The sequence below is a fragment of the Macrosteles quadrilineatus genome, unplaced genomic scaffold (genome assembly GCF_028750875.1).
Source record: "Macrosteles quadrilineatus isolate MER2022 unplaced genomic scaffold, UCM_ALF_1.0 Scaffold_4__1_contigs__length_99947679, whole genome shotgun sequence".
NCBI classification, from domain to species: Eukaryota; Metazoa; Arthropoda; class Insecta; order Hemiptera; family Cicadellidae; genus Macrosteles; species Macrosteles quadrilineatus.
In genome coordinates, this window is record NW_026542597.1 from 58,942,575 (window position 1) to 58,961,765 (window position 19,191).

The 19,191-nt window shown below is 36.1% G+C and overlaps 2 protein-coding genes across 2 annotated transcripts in view; both read left to right on the forward strand.

The window, feature by feature from the left end:
• The first annotated feature begins 1,682 nt into the window (after window positions 1-1,682).
• LOC128992954 (uncharacterized protein K02A2.6-like) lies at window positions 1,683-3,452 on the forward strand. Its single transcript, XM_054416700.1, has one exon. The coding sequence runs from the start codon at window positions 1,683-1,685 to the stop codon at window positions 3,450-3,452; it is 1,770 nt and encodes a 589-aa protein (XP_054272675.1).
• A 1,410-nt stretch (window positions 3,453-4,862) lies between these two features.
• The window catches only part of LOC128992955 (ATP-binding cassette sub-family C member 4-like), a 66,663-nt gene continuing 52,334 nt past the window's right edge, over window positions 4,863-19,191 (forward strand). Inside the window, exons 1-3 of the mRNA XM_054416701.1 lie at window positions 4,863-4,942; window positions 5,520-5,630; window positions 10,055-10,189. Of these exons, the coding sequence (XP_054272676.1) occupies window positions 4,887-4,942; window positions 5,520-5,630; window positions 10,055-10,189 (302 nt within the window). The 5' untranslated portion in view covers window positions 4,863-4,886. The remainder of the gene's footprint in view (window positions 4,943-5,519; window positions 5,631-10,054; window positions 10,190-19,191) is intronic.

Below are 19,191 nucleotides of genomic sequence, written 5' to 3' on the forward strand. Positions count from 1 at the left end.
AATCAAGTAACGAAATAACTCAGTACGTCCAGGAAGTTAATTGCTCTAAAGTTCCAGAACTGTGTACAACTGTCGAAATTAATAATCACAAAGTTCTAATGGAAGTTGATACTGGTGCAGGTGTTTCTATCATAGGAGGGGAACTATGGAATAAAATTTCTCATAAAAACTGTAAACTGCAACCTTCTCCCTGGAAACTTAAAGATTATAGTGGTAAACCTGTAAGTGTTTTAGGCCAGACTAATGTTTATGTGAAATACGGTAAGTTCAATGGATTCCTTCCGTTAGTCATAACTGAAGGTAATAGAAATAGTTTATTGGGGCGTAATTGGCTAAAAAGTCTTAATATTGAAGTAAACGGGGTACTTTCACTCAACTGCCATGAATCTGACGTTCTAAGTAAAGCCCAGATGGATGTTCAAAATCTGAAAAGTGAATTTTCTGATGTATTTTCAAATTCTTTAGGGTGTTATAAAGGGCCTCCAATCGAACTGAAAATTGACCAGAATTATAACCCAATTCACTTAAGAGCGCGCCCTTTACCTTATGCATTGCAGGCCCCAGTAGAAGAAGAACTGAATAAGTTAGTTAATCAGGGAGTGCTAGAACCTGTTCAGGTATCGGATTGGGCCACACCAATAGTTGTTTCCGTAAAAAGCAATGGTAAAATACGTATTTGCGGTGATTATAAGGCAACGTTAAACAAAGCAATCCAAGATCATCTGTACCCTATTCCACCAATCTCTCAACTCTTAGCCAAATTAAACCAAGGTAAATATTTTGCTAAGTTAGATTTAGCCCAAGCTTATCAACAATTGGTTGTTGACGAGAAGTCGGCGCTAGCTCAGACACTAATCACACACAAGGGTGCTTTTAAACCAAAAAGACTACAGTTCGGTATTAGCTCAGCTCCATCTATATTTCAACATTTTATTGAGGGTTTGCTCTCGGGCTTAGATAATGTAATCCCTTACTTTGATGATATTTTGGTTAAAGCAGGAACCATACATGAATTGATTACCACATTAAGACAAGTATTCACTCGTTTTAGAGATGCAGGAATTACACTACAAAGTGAAAAGTGTTCTTTGTTATCTACATCAGTGGACTTCTTGGGATTTGTTGTGAGCTCTGACGGAATTCGTCCTAACCCGGACAAAGTCAAATCCATCCAAGATGCTCCTGAGCCGACTAACAAGGATCAACTGCAGGCATTTTTAGGGTTACTCAATTTTTATCACTGTTTCTTACCCAACAAAGCCAATGTTGCAGAACCTTTACATCGCTTATTGGACAAAAATGTTAAATGGCGGTGGGAGGAAAAACATAAACTTGCTTTCAATGCTTCAAAGAAGCTCCTTTCTTCCGATAGTATACTGGCTCATTACAATCCCTCCAGCCATCTTATACTAACTTGTGATGCATCTCCTTATGGTATTGGTTGTGTGCTTATTCAGGTTCGAGGGGAAAAGGAAGTTCCAATTGCGTTTTATTCCAGGACAATGAGTCAGTCAGAACGAAGATATGCTCAAGTAGATAGGGAAGCACTTTCCATCATTGGAGGGATTAAGAAATTTCACAATTACTTATATGGGAGGCATTTTGAAATTAGAACAGATCATAAGCCACTTCTGGGTCTTTTCACTGTGGATAAACAAACACCAAACACACTGTCACCTCGAATGATTCGCTGGAGTATCCTTTTAAATGGATATGACTTTGATCTTGTATACAAACCGGGGATTTCTATTCCGAATGCTGATGGTTTGAGTCGTCTTCCATGTTCCTCCAATGCTGTTGATCAAGAGATTAATGAAGTCTTGAATGATGTGTTATACATTGAATCCGATGAGGTTAAACCAATTACTGCTAATATAATAGCAAAAGAAACAGAAAAGGATCCACTTCTATCAAAAGTAATCTTATGGACTCAACGTGGCTGGCCAACTAATAACTCAGATCTCAACCTTACGCCTTTCATTTCTCGTCAAAACTCAATTTCTCAATACAAACAATGTTTACTTTGGGGAACTAGGGTGATCATCCCATCTACTCTCAGGCAACAAGCTCTGAAGCTTCTACACATGGGACATGAGGGCATTGTTCGAACAAAGGCGTTGGCCCGAAGCTATTTCTGGTGGCCAAAACTTGATCAAGACATAGAAAACATGGTGAATTCTTGTCAAGCATGTCAACAAAGTCGTCACAGCCCTCCAAGAGCAACGGTTCTTCCTTGGGAGAAAACAAAACAACCCTGGTCTCGTCTCCACATAGATTTCGCTGGGCCTTTCCAAAACAAGTTGTTTTTGATTGTTGTTGATTCTTTCAGTAAATGGTTAGAAGTAGTTTTGGTGCCTTCTACAGATTCAAGATCAACTATAAAGGTTCTCAGAAGCCTTTTTGCAACACATGGTGTTCCAGACACAATAGTATCTGATAACGGGTCGGCTTTCACTTCACAAGAATTTCGATCGTTTAATGAAAGCAATGGCATCCGCCACGTCGTGGTTGCATCATACCATCCATCATCGAATGGCCAGGCAGAAAGGATGGTCCAAACGACAAAAAATTCTTTGCGACGAATACTTCAAGGAGATTGGCAAAAACGATTCGCTCAGTTCCTAATATCATCTCATATAACGCCACATTGTTCAACTAATATGTCACCAAGTGAACTGCTGTTCGGAAGGCGTATTAGAACTATCTTAGACAGAGTTCACCCTGATTATTCTTCAAATGACAAAGAAGACAAAATCTTGGATAAAGCGCTTCACGATTACCAACAGTCACCTCAGAGGAAATTTAAAGAAAATGATTCCGTATTTGCAAGAAGCTACAATCAGCGAGGACCAAAGTGGATTCCTGCTAAAGTCACTAGAATAACCGGGCCGCTGAGCTACCATTTGACAACAAAAGAAGGCATTGAAATACGACGTCATATCGACCAATTGAGACCTCGCTCAGAAACATCAAAAGTATCTCCTAACTCACACTTGGATAATCCTGAATCTCCAGTAAACCCACCATTCCACCCAATATTCCAGAATCCTATTCAGATGAGAACACCAGAAGCACATCATATCACTCCAGTTCAACCACCATCAATGGTCCGCAATCCTATTATGATGAGAATACCAGACGTACAACCGATGCGACCATCAGTGATGCAACAATCTCGCAATTCCTTTAGTGGTATAGAAGGATCAATTAACCCTCATCAAGAAGATGCTGGTTTCAACGTTTCTGGTTTAGCTGGTCCCAACGTTTCTGGTTTAATTCAAGACTCCACTAGCATGACCACGAGTCCACAACCTGTTCGGACACGTGTCTCTAGATCAAATTCCCAAAACACTTCAATGAGCGTGAGTCCTCGACCTGTTCGGATCCGTCGACCACCGGCATATCTCAAGGACTATCTGACGGGGGAAGAAGTGTTATGTATCAAGAAATAAGTCCATATGTTTTATTTATAACATCTGTCAGATGACTGTTGATATTATTATGTTTGTTTACTTTTTAGTTTAGTCTGATTTGTGAGTTCAATAAATTTGGTTTTGTTAATAATGTTTTAATACACTAAAGAGCTACAGAACCTGTTCTACCTACTAACAATTAATTTACACTCACTGACATTTTTGATGTGGTTCAAAGTATGATATGTTTACTTGCATACTCTAAAATACCTCAAAATTAAATTTTCAGAATATTTCCTCTAGCACATTTTACAACTCTACTGAACAAGTAATAGTTGTATATTTGCAGAGAGATGCCATACATGATAAGGGAATGTTTGTTAACCAGTGTTGGTTAAACTTTTGACAAAACAGCTTGTGATACGGAAGTGTGTATAAGTTACTTCTTTAAAAATCAATATTGTTAAAAGTTTGTTTATATAAAAATAAGAATGATTATTACTCACAAAAAGATTTTGATTTTGTCTCTCAAGTGTAGCTATTGCTTTGTTAAACGGATCAATATTCAATTAATAGGCCTACAGCTAGGCCCAACTAAATCGTACACTGACTTGGGTTTCAACATTGACTTTTATTGTCAAATATTTCAGTTTTAGTTACAGTCTTAAGATTTTTTATTTCATGCAGCAAAAATATAAGAATCTTTGTTCTTTTTTTAGTGAAAGGTTGGAAACATAAAATATGTCTTAGCGTTGGATTTTCGATTGACATTGGGGTTCGATTTAATAATGAACGATTATTTTACACAAAAAAAGGAAACTCTAAAAAATACAGCACTAACCTTAGTTTTTACTTTTGAAAAATAAGGCCAACTAACGGGCTGAGTAAATACAAATAAATAAATAAACAGAACTAATAAAGCTGTTACTTTTGTTTTTACCTTCAAAAATAATAAAAATCTGTATTCCAGGTCTGCATTATGTTGCTGACACATTATGATGTGTATTTAATTGACATGTATCGAATTAAAAAGGATGAGGACAAAACTACTTATTATTACTCACTAAGAGAAGCTGATTCTTAAACCAGGACCACTTGTTAGTCATAAATCTTTAAATGGCAAAACTAAACAAAAAACTATATTAATCAACAATAAACTAACATGTTTTTTTTATCATTTGATTTTACAATAATTGTAAAGAGGATTTCTTATTTCATAAATTCCTTACATGGATACAAAATTGGAATCATAGGTGACACTATTAAAACTGTACACAACTTTAAGTCAAACACTTAAAAATGTTTGTGTTAGTTGAATTATGATCTTACAGTAATTTGGTAGCGGTGTGATAACAGTAACTATATGACAGACTAAGATTTAAGTAAATACAAAGATAAGTGCGAGGCTAAGGCTGTGATGAGGTGAGGTAGTCAATTCTCAACATGGACGCAAGTGTGAGGTCCATGGTACGGATGCCGCGGGCCAACCCTAAGATCAAGGCCAGCGCTGTTTCAAGATTGTTTTTCTTGTAAGTACAATGATTTTTAAGAAACGTTTTCAATTTATTGATAAAGTTTTAAAGAATGTAAATAAGTTACTAGGCTTTAATATGCACTTTACTTTAACTATGCACATAGTATTACTACTTACATTATGTATAATACTGTTAAAGCAATGTAGGATTAATTTTCATACTAAACTGTTATTCAAACCTACAGCAACTATATTACCAAGTATAGTCCATTCACTAAATTTAGGCAGTTTCAGGGGGTTCCCCCCACCACTTTTCTTCTTGATGTATGTTACAGCTTGACGGTTAGAGCTCACTATAACAGCTGACCAGCTGTTTCAAATCTGCTTTTTGCAAATTTGCTGCAAATTTTGGTGGAGGGTATGGAAATGTTTCCCCTACAACCGCCAAAATTTGTGAACAGAAGCATGTTAATTCTACAACTGAAATTTACTTGACTTTCCCGGTGTACCGTAGTTGGTGACGATGATTTGTTAATAAGCTTGTAAACATGAAAGATAAAACTGTTGCATAGAACAATCCAACAGATAGTCTTATATCAATCCATACACTGTAGTTGTTTTAATTTATACAGGTGGATGATAGATATAATTCGACAAGGCAACAAAGAAGATTTTGAAGAAGATGACATTCCTGAAGCTATGCCAGATCATAAATCTGAATTCCTTACAAATGGTCTTGAAAAGTATGTATAATTTATTAGTAACAAAACTGTTTTAAACAGATTTAAAATATACTAGTATACCCTTAGCTCGAAATTGAGCAATTGTTACAGGAGTGATTTTATAACAGAGTAAATTAGAAATAAACTAGCGTATTAAAAATATAGATAACTCTCATTATTATTTCAGATTAATCTATTCGATTCTACTTATTAAATACCTATTAAGTATCTTCTGGAATTACTAACTCTGTTAAAAAAGCTCTTTTTAAACAATATTTAGACTATTGGACATATTTTATAACTTTTCGGGAGCTGACTTTGTTCATTGTTGTTTTACAAAATAGTAACAAATATAACTATTTCTTTGATTCTAAAAATCTGTTTTCATTGAGCGAAGCTCTTTGGGATCAACTTCAATGCAACAAATAGAGAAACATCACTCAATAACAGCTGAACGCATTTCAGCCAAACTTAACAAAATTACTTAGACTAATAGTGAGATGGTTTTTAAACAAACAAATTTCAATTAGATAATGCCAGTGCAATTTAAAACGAACTTAAAATTTCAAATTTTTAACAGTAGGCTTATGGGACTAAAGTAGCCATGACAAGTTTTTTGTTTACAAGAAAAATGTAAACAAGAGAATCATAAGGTATTTCTAAACTTTCTAGACTTTTCTTTTAAACGTTTTTAAACCATTCCTATGATCTTAATAAACAAGAAAATGCCGTTAAAAAATCTGTTTAAGGCGCGGAATTCACTCTAAATCGAGAAAATATACGGAACTACTTTCTCAATGCATGGAGCATAAACAAGGAGCGGAGGGATACGGACCGGTGACTACTTTCTTGGGAACCTATATGTGTTGCCAGCTAATCAGCTGGCTAAACATCCAGAATGTTAGAAATAAGGATTTAATAAGCGATATATCGAACCGCATCGAAATCGATATTTAATCCGATAATACCGAATATCTCACAGGTTATATTATGTTGAATTACATCGACGGTACAGTAAGTTATTACACTTATTAATAAAACACAGGTTGAACACTGATCTAATTTAGACATGTGGGGAGGGTAGGTCGGGGTTTATGAGTATTCGTGACTACATTAAGTGTTTTGAAGAAAGGTTAGATTAGGAAGGTAAAGTGTAGGTTATAAGTAGGGGATCGGGTTGTTTATTTGTGTTGCACCATATAATTTTTATCTTTTGGAATAGTTGGTTAAACGGGGAAACAATTTCAAAAATGCTTGCATATGGTCTTAACAAACCATCTACAGTATTCTAGCATTGACTTTATACAAGTTTTGTTTCCCGTACAGTAAGGGAGGAAGCTTTGGCCTTGGTATGCGTAAAACAGTTTCGGCGTGATAGGCCGCTATTGTTACTCATATGCCTGACGCCAGTCGCCAGTACGACGTTTACGGCGCAACATAAGGCACAGATTGTAATCGTAGTTCGTAGAGGTTATATCCATTGCAAAATTCAACCAAATTTAAATCTACTTGATAATAAAGAAACTTGAAGCTGGTTTAATGAGTTTAATGGCACCGAGGTGTTTTGAAAAGACATTCACCCGGCCGGCTAAAAACAAAAGATAACATAGTCAAAGGAATCCGACATTTCTGCATCATAAGCCCGAAAAAATCGATAGTCCAACGAAGTCTTCAGTTTAAAAAGCCTAAATTGGTCACTTTATGTTGTTATCTATAAAAGATAGAGTCTTTGTGCCGAAAAAGATTCAGTTAAGACATCAGATCAACTTGCCGATCGCCCTAAGTGTACAGACTTTGCCAGGTTTACGCTCATATAAGATTGATGAAAATCTGAATGTTATTGAATCATTCCGAATTGTATGAAAGAATAAAAAAACGTTATTCTTTTCCCTTCAATTTGACGTTTAAATCGTTCGATTATCTTGAATAGTCCCTGAGCAATGACCGTTTGAAATCCCGGCATTCTTTTAAAAACACCCTGTACTATTCTGTAATATTAATAATTGTTCAGCAAATCCTCATTTGAATGGCTTGGCTGAAAATGGAATCTTCATCTTGTAAAACAGTAATTTGGTAACAATTCAATAATTTCAAATGTTGATAACAGTAGCCTATCCTATATAAATACTGTTATTTGATTGCCAAGCCACGGAATATACATACGTCCAGTTAAAACCGTAATAATAAGTAAATCATTAATTACCTGGGCTTATAGAAGTACACTTTTAACCACGGTATGGATAATTGTCTAGGCCTGTCCAGAAGTAGGCTACCAACTACTGTAATATTTTCCTGGTCAAAACTACCATAATGCACTTCTGGAAGAGGTAAATTTAAATTATTATAATTTTAATCAATAAAACCAGCATTAGTAAATTAAGCTATTGACTTTTTTACATTTAGTTACTTATAGTTACAAATATCAAATCACGTTTGTTCCGCTCAACTGGCTTTCACCTCTCTGAAAGCAACCCTAGTAAATAGTGTGTTTTATCTATATATATAAAAGGCAAAGCCCTCACTGACTGACTGACTGACTGACTGACTGACTCACTCACTCATCACTAATTCTCCCACTTCCCACTTACCTAAGAGGCTGAAATTTGGTACACTGATTCTTTAGGCATTAAATAGGAAAACTAAGTGGTTTTTATTCTGATCGGACTCTCGGGCTCCGCCCCAGTGGCTCTGGAGTTTCCCATGTTACCATGTTAACCTAATGAGTACTCATATTTAAATGGAATTAATGAATCATAACAGCTGTTTTAATTAAACAAGTTGGTTCTGTTCTATGATGTTCAATAGCATAAAAGTTACAAGGATTACCAACAGAGTGCAGCACTATTATTTTTTTTTATATTTGACAACAGCTAATTTGAAACCAAAAGGCAATTGAGCGCAGCGAGCGAGCTCCAACCGTAAATGTGAGTGAGCGTAGCGAACAAACTTAAACCAGGACGTGTGAGCGCAGCGAACGAGCTCACATATGAAGTTAAACGGGGCAAAGCCCGCGGGTACAGCTAGTCCATATATAAATCCCAAAGTACCCTTGAACTTTTGAGAAAACTAAAAGTCACACATCCATAAACCATATACTTGAAATGTTCGTCATAACAAATAACCTTGCGTAAAACTATCCATTATTTCATAAATTGCCCTTTTAGGTTGTAATTCCTTTCTAAAGGGAACTTTCCATGTACTTATGTTAAAAATATCTCAGCTGTACTTATTTGTTTGTTATTCTTTCAATTTATTATCTTACTAGCTGTACCCGCGGGCTTTGCCCCGTTTTACTTCATAAGTGAGCTCGTTCGCATGGCTCAATCACGTCCTGGTTGAAGTTCGTTCGCTACGCTCACTCACCTTTAGGTTGGAGCTCGTTCCCTGCGCTCACTTGCCTTCAGGTTAGCTCGTTCGCTACGCTAACTCGCCTCCAGGATGAAGTTCGTTCGCTACGCTCACTCACCTTTTGGTTGCAAATTAGCTGTTGTCATAGATTTAAAAAAAATAATAGTGCTGCACCCTGTTGGTAATCCTTGTAAGTTTTTAATGCTTTTGCATATCATAGAATCAACTTTTTAGTTGAAACAGCTGACTAAATTATTTAATTCCCTTTTTATATGAATACTCATAAGGTTAACATGGGGAACTATAGAGCCACTGGGGCGGAGCCCGAAAGGATTTTTGAGATAAGAATATGCCTATATGTTAATCGGGAATGTGACCTATCATCATGTCAAATTTCAGCAAAATCCGTCCAGTGGTTAATGCGTTCACTTGTCACAAACATACATCCATACATACATCCAAACTTTCTCATTTATAATATTAGTAGGATTAAAATCAGGTGTGATCATTAGTTTGTATTACTGTATTCTGTTTTGTTTATTTCAGCTTAACTTAACCAATCAATAGTTTTATTAATACTTATGAAGTAAAACAAGGTGAATTCCAAGGGTAAAAGCTAGTTTACATAATTTTCCTTTGTTTAAGTACTTATCTCTCCTATAGTTATTCTTTAATATGAATGGCCATTTTAAAGTGGAAAACACACATTGACTCATATACATTCTATGAATTCCAACCCAATTCTACTATTTTTTCTTCAATGTAGAATAAATATCTCTAGCAAAATTTAGCTTTTATGGTGGGCATTATAACTACTCATCTTCTAAATACTGTTTTTATCTAGTACTGTAATCTTAAAGCCAGGTTTTCCTAGGCGCGGAAGTGGAGAGTGGAGAGAGGAACGCGGAGAGCGGACTCCACTTGTCTTAGGTAATTTAATGTTACTGTTTTCCTAGAAGCATAGCAGAACACCATGTTAATCTCTTTTCTGCTCTCCGCTCTCCGCTTCCTCGCCTAGGAAAACCCAGCTTATCTATGAGATCATTGGTTAACAAACTTAAAATTAAATTGATAAAATGATGATGACTATTTTTTAGAAAATGGGAGGAGGAGAAGAATAGAGCATCAATTCACAAGCGATCCCCTAGCCTGACAAAAGCCATTATCAGGCAATTTGGTCTGCAGTTTCTTTACATGTGTTTGCTGTATCTTTTGAAAGATCTAATCTCTGCGTAAGTATATCTGCCAAAAATGTGTCCTATTTCCAACAGTCTTAAATTAACAAGTATTTACCACAAGTTTTCTTTTATTGATGTAAAATAAGTTAAGTTGAAGAAATGTTGTTAGGGTAACAAGGCTTACAGGCTTACCTGAATGAAAAGAGTTTGATCTGATAAAAAATAAAGTAAAAATAAAATAAATTATGTACACTCCACAAAAAATTGTTCATAGTTACTGACTGCACGAAGGTTGATGTTGGAGGATACACCCATAACCCACTCTTCTCTCCCCAAATCATTCTTTCCTCAATTGCCAGTGACAGTGAAATTTTCTATGTTTCTTGTATCGTGCAAAGACTTTCTTAGCCAAACTTTTAGATATCCTGGATACAAACACAACTATTAGTGTCATTAAATCCAAGTCAATGCTAGGGGTGAGAGATCTTGATGCCGTTCCCAGGGATTCCTAACCGGTAAAAACCTCTGTTCCAAAGGCTAACTCCTGTGGGTGATCTTTGCTCTGGGAGTTAGAGACACAACTAAGTGGGACCGCGCCGAACTTGGACAACGACACACGCGGACAACGTTAAAGTTGGACAGATTAAGTTTCCAGGGTTGTCGTTTGCGTGCAACGTTACCCTTGGACACATTTGAATGTGTCCAGATTCGTCGTGTCGTGCAACGCCACCCCTGGACAACTTAAAAACTTGTCCAGGTTCGTCGTTTGCATGCAACGTTAAACTTGGACACATTTGAATGTGTCCAAGGGTAACGTTGCACGCAAACGACAACCCTGGACAACTTAAAAACTTGTCCAGGTTCGTCGTTTGCATGCAACGTTAAACTTGGACACATTTGAATGTGTCCAAGGGTAACGTTGCACGCAAACGACAACCCTGGACAACTTAAAAACTTGTCCAGGTTCGTCGTTTGCGTGCAACGTTAAGCTTGGACACATTTGAATGTGTCCAGTCTCGTCGTGTCGTGCAACGACGAATCTGGACATTTGTCTTAAGTCTCTTGTTTTGGGACCTGACTGTACATTCTACCTGTCAAAGTCCATTGTTTGGGATTTTGACCAAGGCCCCACTAGAAAAACACGCCATGCTGAAGGTTCATGACGTCACACTAGTGGATAGATTCACTGCAATATCCCATATGTTTTAGGTAATAAAGCTGGCTGTTTTCAGATTTTACGGTTACATTTTCGTACAACTATCCACCACTGTGACGTAGTGTTGCACATAGTCGGTATTTTTGCATACATAAAAGTAAACGAATATTTTCTGTTCCCTACGGACGGAAAAACTAACACTTGCTCGGAAAACAACACATGTGTGTAGTATAAGTCTACTTTTTAATCGGTGGATAGCAAGACAACTAAATCGCTGAACGTTAATATTTCGTGCTTGGTGACTGGCGCATGTCTGGAACCGCCTTTAGGATAAAGAAAATGCATCCCTCAGGCTTTTGTTTTGCGTTGTCCATGTTTGTCGCCAATCTTTCAGATCAGTTGAACTATACTTTTTCTGTTTTCATAGCTTAGTATTATTTTTAATTTTCCGGATATTATGGATTAAATATGAATGAAATAATCATGACAGTAGTAATAAGATTACATATACGTCTAACGTTGCCAATCGTAATATAGTTTCGGGCGACTATTTAAAAATATCTGTTTGGTTTTCAAGCCTCTTCATTTCACATAAAATTATTTTTGATGGGAATGTGTGTATAATAGACCAGACTTTCTTATTATTAGCATGTAAATATTGTATATGTTGTCCATACATAACTAATATGAAACGTAGATTTCTATCTTCAAACGTGACTTAATAAAAAATAAATAGTAGTTCAGGTTTATTTAAAAAGTATCGGTGCTATTTGCACATTTTCACACATTTTGTGTGACTGCACAAAAACGTGTCATTCGTATTTCGTTCATCTCAAGTAATTGAAAACCATTGTAGGCCTAAATAAACTCGCATTATTGACACAGTAAAAATTACCAACATAAAAATTCTGCATTTAAAAATGGTATCATTACAGTATTATCATTTTTAAAGCTGCGCCATATTATAGGCCTAAGAGTTGATGTCGTAACGGTTAATCACATATTTTTTAGTTTATTGGCCTATATTTAACATCGGATTTCCTCTACAAATTAGACGCATCATACAGTTTTGTGTTAGGCCAAAAAAGGTTACGTTCATTCAAAACTAATGAATTCCACTGATAATAAATCTACTGTCAGAAATAAGTATTTTTGTATACATAAAACTGCAAATAAACACTCCGAAGACTCTAAGATGTGATTTTCAGCTGTATAATGTATTTTCTAATGCTGATTTTAAGGACTTGCAAAAAAAATGTCATGGTCTTTACTTTATGCTCTTGAGTCTGGAGCATATTTATACAAGTGTTAATAGGTTAGTTTTCTTACTGAATCTCATTAAAAATATGTCTAATGAAAATAAAACAATCATGTTTAAGGTAAACTAAACTATTAATCTGGAACTCTAGTTAACTTATAAAACATATACCTTGCTTTACGTGTAAATCATGTTTATTTAAAACTAGCTAAGGCCAGGGACACACTTACCGGCGAAACCGCCGAGCGCCGGATCCGGCAGATCCGCCGGAGGTTGAGGGTCAGAACACACTTGTTCCGGCGAAAACTATTTTGCCGGAGCCGGCGACAATAAAATAGAGTGCAATGAACTCTGAATGAGTTTCGTCTTACACTAGTACAGTTCTAGTACAGTTTAGTCTTAGAAATGGTGCTGTCAAGACCTCAAAAGTTGGCCTTGCTGTGTTTGATCCACCACAGAAGGAAGATAAAACACCACCGAACTGTTTGGGTACATCCTATTCTGGAGAACAGACAGCTACATGGAGCTTTTTACACTATATTTTTACAGTTGATAAATGGAGAAAATAAGTTTTTTAATTATTTTCGAATGTCTGTCCCCTTATTCGACGAGCTACTATCGAAGATTACAGTGCAAATACAAGGATAAAACAAACATGAGACGCTGGAAAGGCTGGATTCAGTGCGGCACAAATTTGTCGCCAGCTGCTGCTGTCCCTCGTTTTGTTTTTGTCTTTGTAAACTTCCAAAGACCTATCACAAAGTTCCGGTTTCTCATGAACCAAACTAATAAGTAAATCCATATCAACATCTACCATGATGATATAGAAAACTAAACAGACTAAAAATAAAAACTAAATTTCCTAAATAGCAAAACAAAACTAAATACACTACTTGGACAATGCATTAAATCATAAACAATCACAACCCTCGAGGGTTGAACCACGACTGTGGAGTGGGGGCAGTGGCAGTCCGGCTGTTTCGCCGGTAAGTGTGTTCATCTCCATAAAGCCGGGTTTACACGATGCCAGTTGGCGAGACAATTGTCTTTGCCAATTGGCATCACGTGGTTTTGGAATTGTCGTAGGCCAGGCAAGTTGAACGAGAACCTGTTCACACGTGGCCAACACTTGCCCAGGCATTTTACAGTGAACCAGGGTACTACTGCTAAAAGACAAGACAGTGCTATTGGCCTCTACACCGTTTAAGGCACAATGCCCCGCTACCCGCTGCTCCGGCGAAACCGCCGATCTGGCGGTCCGGCGAGGTAGAGACGCACGGCGATAGTGTAGTCCTCACCATTGAACACTATCCAATTTGACATTTCCATTAACAAAAGTGCTCTTGACTTTTTCGTGAAACACTGAGTAATAAAGACATTAATGCGTCACAAACAGACATACACACGAAAATTCAGAATTTAATTAATGAAGGAATTTGCTACAATTTAACCATAGCAAAGTACATATAAAATCAGTAAGCGCCGTCAATGAGTGGAAACCTAATTTGTGTAAGCTAGTGACGACGATGATTTAAAAAAATGTAAGTTTCCCAGCCCTAAACAGCACTGATTCAAGGTTTTTCCCGGTTATCAAAAATCAGGAACAATTTGATACACAAAGAATCTCCGGTTCCTGACCTGGATGATGCTAAGTTATTTAATTTCATTTGCGGTTACACATTATTGCACTTGCGATTAATTAAATCCGTTATGTAAGGACAATTTTTTTTTTAATGTCACTTTGTTTGGCTTTTATTTCAAAACGTGATTGAAATTGTTGCGGTTTTTGTAAACAACATAATGTAAACATATCAGTGACAGCTATATTTACAAAGTAGTGAGGCCATATTGTAATGGCTAAAGACACTCCCGCCAACCCCGTGAATACATAAAAATGATTTAAAGTAGTGAGGCTATATTTTATTGGCTAAATACACTCACGCTAACCCCGTGAATACATTAAAATGATTTGAATCTTGATTTTATGTACTCTCGTTTTTCTGGAGATGGCCGCGTAAAATGCCTTCTGAGCCGTGACAGACAGACAGAAATTGAGATAAGACTTGTTTCGGCTACATTAATGTATAACACGTAAAAGTAACCAAAAAAATATATAATTCAGAGAAAACTAGAATTTTATTTATATAGATTTGTCAGTATTATTTGATCTGTGATCATCAGACGAATGTCTGTCCTCTCTACTATGTTTATTTAGTAAATTGGCTCGATTGTAAAGGTATGGTATGATTAATAGTTTTATTTACTTTTACGTCATTTTGTAACCATCATGGCTATCCACAAGGTCAATGTTACAATTTAAAAACTTTGAGTTACTTTTACAATATATAGGCATTATTAGAAATTGAGATTGTTTCGTTCAAAACTTTCCAAACATTTGTCGGAAAAGCTTGGTAAGTTTGGCAAAAATATGTTTAGCCGTTATTGAGTGTGATAGTGTTACAAAGTTTTACATTGAAGCCGATCCCAAAGAGCTTTACTTCGCTCCGCTCAGTTATTAGAATCGAACTAGTAAACCTCTGGTTTACATGAATCCTGTATACAAAATAATAATTTCATCCTAATATTATCGGTTCACTTTATATAGATTATCAGGTTATTGTTTATTGACCAGAATCATCAAAATATATTACATTGTTAAGACTGACTGACTAATAAATGCACTCTGATTCGGATTCTTTGACCCTTAACGAGTTATTTTTACCCGCGAGTCTGTGACATGAGTTAGATATGTACCGATTGTACTGGTACCTTTAGATGAGACTACTAGCATAGATGAAGTACTAGTATTTTTCAGAAATCTGTACTAACTAATATGTAAAATTGGCAACTAAATGAATTGTTCTAAAAGTAATTTCAAAACACGTCACTGATTGTAAATAAATTATAACGCAAAGATAAAATTGAAAGTTAATATGAAGAACATTACTCTAAACAGGTCACCATTTGTTTTCAGATGACGTATTATCTCGTTACATCATGGTATTTGTTAAGTGACGTTTGCAGTAAAATTTGAAACTTGTACAATATCATACAAACCAGTGATTTGGATTGTTTTGTATATCAATTTTCCAATAAATTACGAACAAATAAAATGAATTAATAAAAGAAAAATTGTTTTATCAACAATCCGGAAACTTAAGTTTTAAATGGGTTGAAGTGGCTCTCTATTGCGATTACAACGTAAAGTTGAAAAACAACATTCGGAATCATCAAGGGTTCATAATATATTGTTTTTGTCATACTACATAAACGCAGTCGTTTTTAATGCATGCGTTGCGGGTCACTCTTTAGGGAGTAAGAATCATTTTTAAGCCTCTATGGAGTAAAAATCAGCTGTTGTCAACTCAGTTGTAAATTTCTATTGTAAACAATTGTATATATCGAAAATATGTATCTATTCGTGCTTCGTAACCATTTTAACCCACAATCTACAGTCTCTTCCCATAGCATTTTAGCATTGCAGATACATTAATCAATTCCCACACTCAACACTGCTCACCTTTATTACTTCCTTCACCACCCCCTACGTCCGAGCTATATCCGTGCTTCGCAAAGAGAAAGAATAATTATTATGTTCCATAGATATACTGGATGAAAAGAAACAACGAATAAATAAACACAATTTCGATAGATCAGCAGCCTTATAATTTTCAAATTACTTTTCGTATAAATTTATACGATATAATGAAATAAATTACGTTATACATTTGAAAATTCCAATATTAAGTGTATTCATAAGAATAACGTAGAAACGTTAAAGGCAGGCAGGGCAGAGCCCTAGGAGAGTATTCTTAAGGAGAATAAGTGAACTGTTGTTGTTTGCTTGTTTATAAACAAAATTTGATCAAATTTGGAAAATGTATTTATTTATACTATACTGTCAAAATTGAACTATAAAAACACCTTACAGCCTTCCCTGTAGCAGCATACATAAAAACTCGTTAAACGAATGTTATAGTAATAGAGAATAAATATATCATTTTTAAGGAGATATTTTATTGACAACACAGTCAGACTAAAGTAAAGTAGCTTTTAGTCTGCAGGTTCGTTGTGGCGGGTGTAGTTATAGTTCCGTAACGGTTTTGCAAAGTATTACCAGTAGTGGATTCACTAACGATCTCAAATACACGCCTGATATGTTGTCATTGTGTATCACCGCTATTTTTCTGCATTGTTCAAATAATCCTCAAACGAATCAGTTTTATTATTTCAACCTATGTAGGTACGATTTGTGATCGTAGGATACGATAGACTGCACATTGTGAAAAAGGTTTAGTCGAGCAGGATCCATTTACACATACCGTAATTAAATAATCCATAACAATTTGACTGCTCTAGTGCAGTTGTTTCGCCACGAAAACGTTAAAATCTAAGGCATCTGTTTGCTTCATTTTGTTAGTTTATCCATGTTAGAGGTTGACGACTGATACGTTCAATCATTGAAAACCAAGGACAAACCCCCAGACAAAAACACTCCACATATTTCGTTTCTATAAACCATTAACAAATTTTGATTTCAGCCGCAGCTCCATATTGCAAATGTATGCTTTGAAGATTCAAATGAGCCAAAAACAATGGACAGCTAATTACTATTGAAGGGCACTAAAAATCACTTAAATATGGCAGTTTTAAAATGAGACTTAATTAACTTTTCTACGACATTTAGCAACACGTATATTGAACAAAAGCTGTAGATTTGAACCGTCCGTTTGGGACACGGTGTATCCAGGTCCCATAGGTTTTAATTTTTTATTAATAGGGTATCCAGCAAACATTTACAACGACCAAATAAACATGCAATTAAATTTCCGAATTTATAATGTACAATGTGTTTCGCGGACTATGAGTCACTCAGCACAGTGTATTAGTAACAGTGTGTTAGAAAGAAGCCTTGTAACAATAAGGCGTATTCACGGCATTTCTGTTTTAGGACGCTCATTCAGAGTTTACCAACCGAGCGAGACTGAGAATTTGATGATCCTGGTGTACAGTCTATTCAAAAACTAAAAGTGTCCAGGTTCGTCGTTTGCGTGCAACGTTACCCTTGGACACTTTTGAATGTGTCCAGTTTCGTCGTGTCGTGCAACGCCACCCCTGGACAAATTAAAAACTTGTCCAGGTTCGTCGTTTGCATGCAACGTTAAACTTGGACACATTTGAATGTGTCCAAGGGTAACGTTGCACGCAAACGACAACCCTGGACAACTTGAAAACTTGTCCAGGTTCGTCGTTTGCATGCAACGTTAAACTTGGACACATTCAAATGTGTCCAGATTCGTCGTGTCGTGCAACGCCACCCCTGGACAACTTATAAATGTGTCCAGGTTCGTCGTTTGCGTGCAACGTTAAGCTTGGACACATTTGAATGTGTCCATGTTCGTCGTTGTCTGCTTTTATCGTTGTCTGATTGAGGCGGTGTCTGCTTTTAACGTAGTCCACGTTTAACGTTGTCCAACTTCGACATCGTCCCAACTAAGTTACTAGCTGAGGGACCTCTCAAGATTGGGTGGGTAAAACTTTGGGTTTAGAAAAAGCTTGTGACCTCAAGACGTTTTAAATGTATAAGTTTAGACTACATACAAATTCACTGCTCTCATCCGAATCAAATTAAAAGAAATTCAGTTAACAACCTTTTTGCTCTAAATCATTGGGTTATTGATAAATTGTCCTAGCTTTGAAACCAGCTGATCTTGGTAACAATGCTAACATTTCATTCATTCAACATTCTTTAACCTTGAAAGTTGAAATACACATCGTAGAAATCTAATCTGAAATCATCTGTAGTAGACTTTAGGAGTGGAGCATTGTAGAAATCTAATCTGAAATCATCTGTAGTAGACTTTAGGAGTGGAGCATTGTAGAAATATAATCTGAAATCATCTGTAGTAGACTTTAGGAGTGGAGCATTGTAGAAATCTAATCTGAAATCGTCTGTTGTAGACTTTAGGAGTGGAGCATTGTAGAAATCTAATCTGAAATCATCTGTAGTAGACTTTAGGAGTGGAGCATTGTAGAAATCTAATCTGAAATCATCTGTAGTAGACTTTAGGAGTGGAGCATTATAGAAATCTAATCTGAAATCATCTGTAGTAGACTTTAGGAGTGGAGCATTGTAGAAATCTAATCTGAAATCGTCTGTTGTAGACTTTAGGAGTGGAGCATTGTAGAAATCTAATCTGAAATCATCTGTAGTAGACTTTAGGAGTGGAGTATTGTAGAAATCTAATCTGAAATCATCTGTACTAGACTTTAGGAGTGGAGCATTGTAGAAATCTAATCTGAAATCATCTGTAGTAGACTTTAGGAGTGGAGTATTGTAGAAATCTAATCTGAAATCGTCTGTTGTAGACTTTAGGAGTGGAGTATTGTAGAAATCTAATCTGAAATCATCTGTAGTAGACTTTAGGAGTGGAGCATTGTAGAAATCTAATCTGAAATCATCTGTAGTAGACTTTAGGAGTGGAGTATTGTAGAAATCTAATCTGAAATCGTCTGTTGTAGACTTTAGGAGTGGAGCATTGTAGAAATCTAATCTGAAATCATCTGTAGTAGACTTTAGGAGTGGAGCATTGTAGAAATCTAATCTGAAATCATCTGTAGTAGACTTTAGGAGTGGAGCAT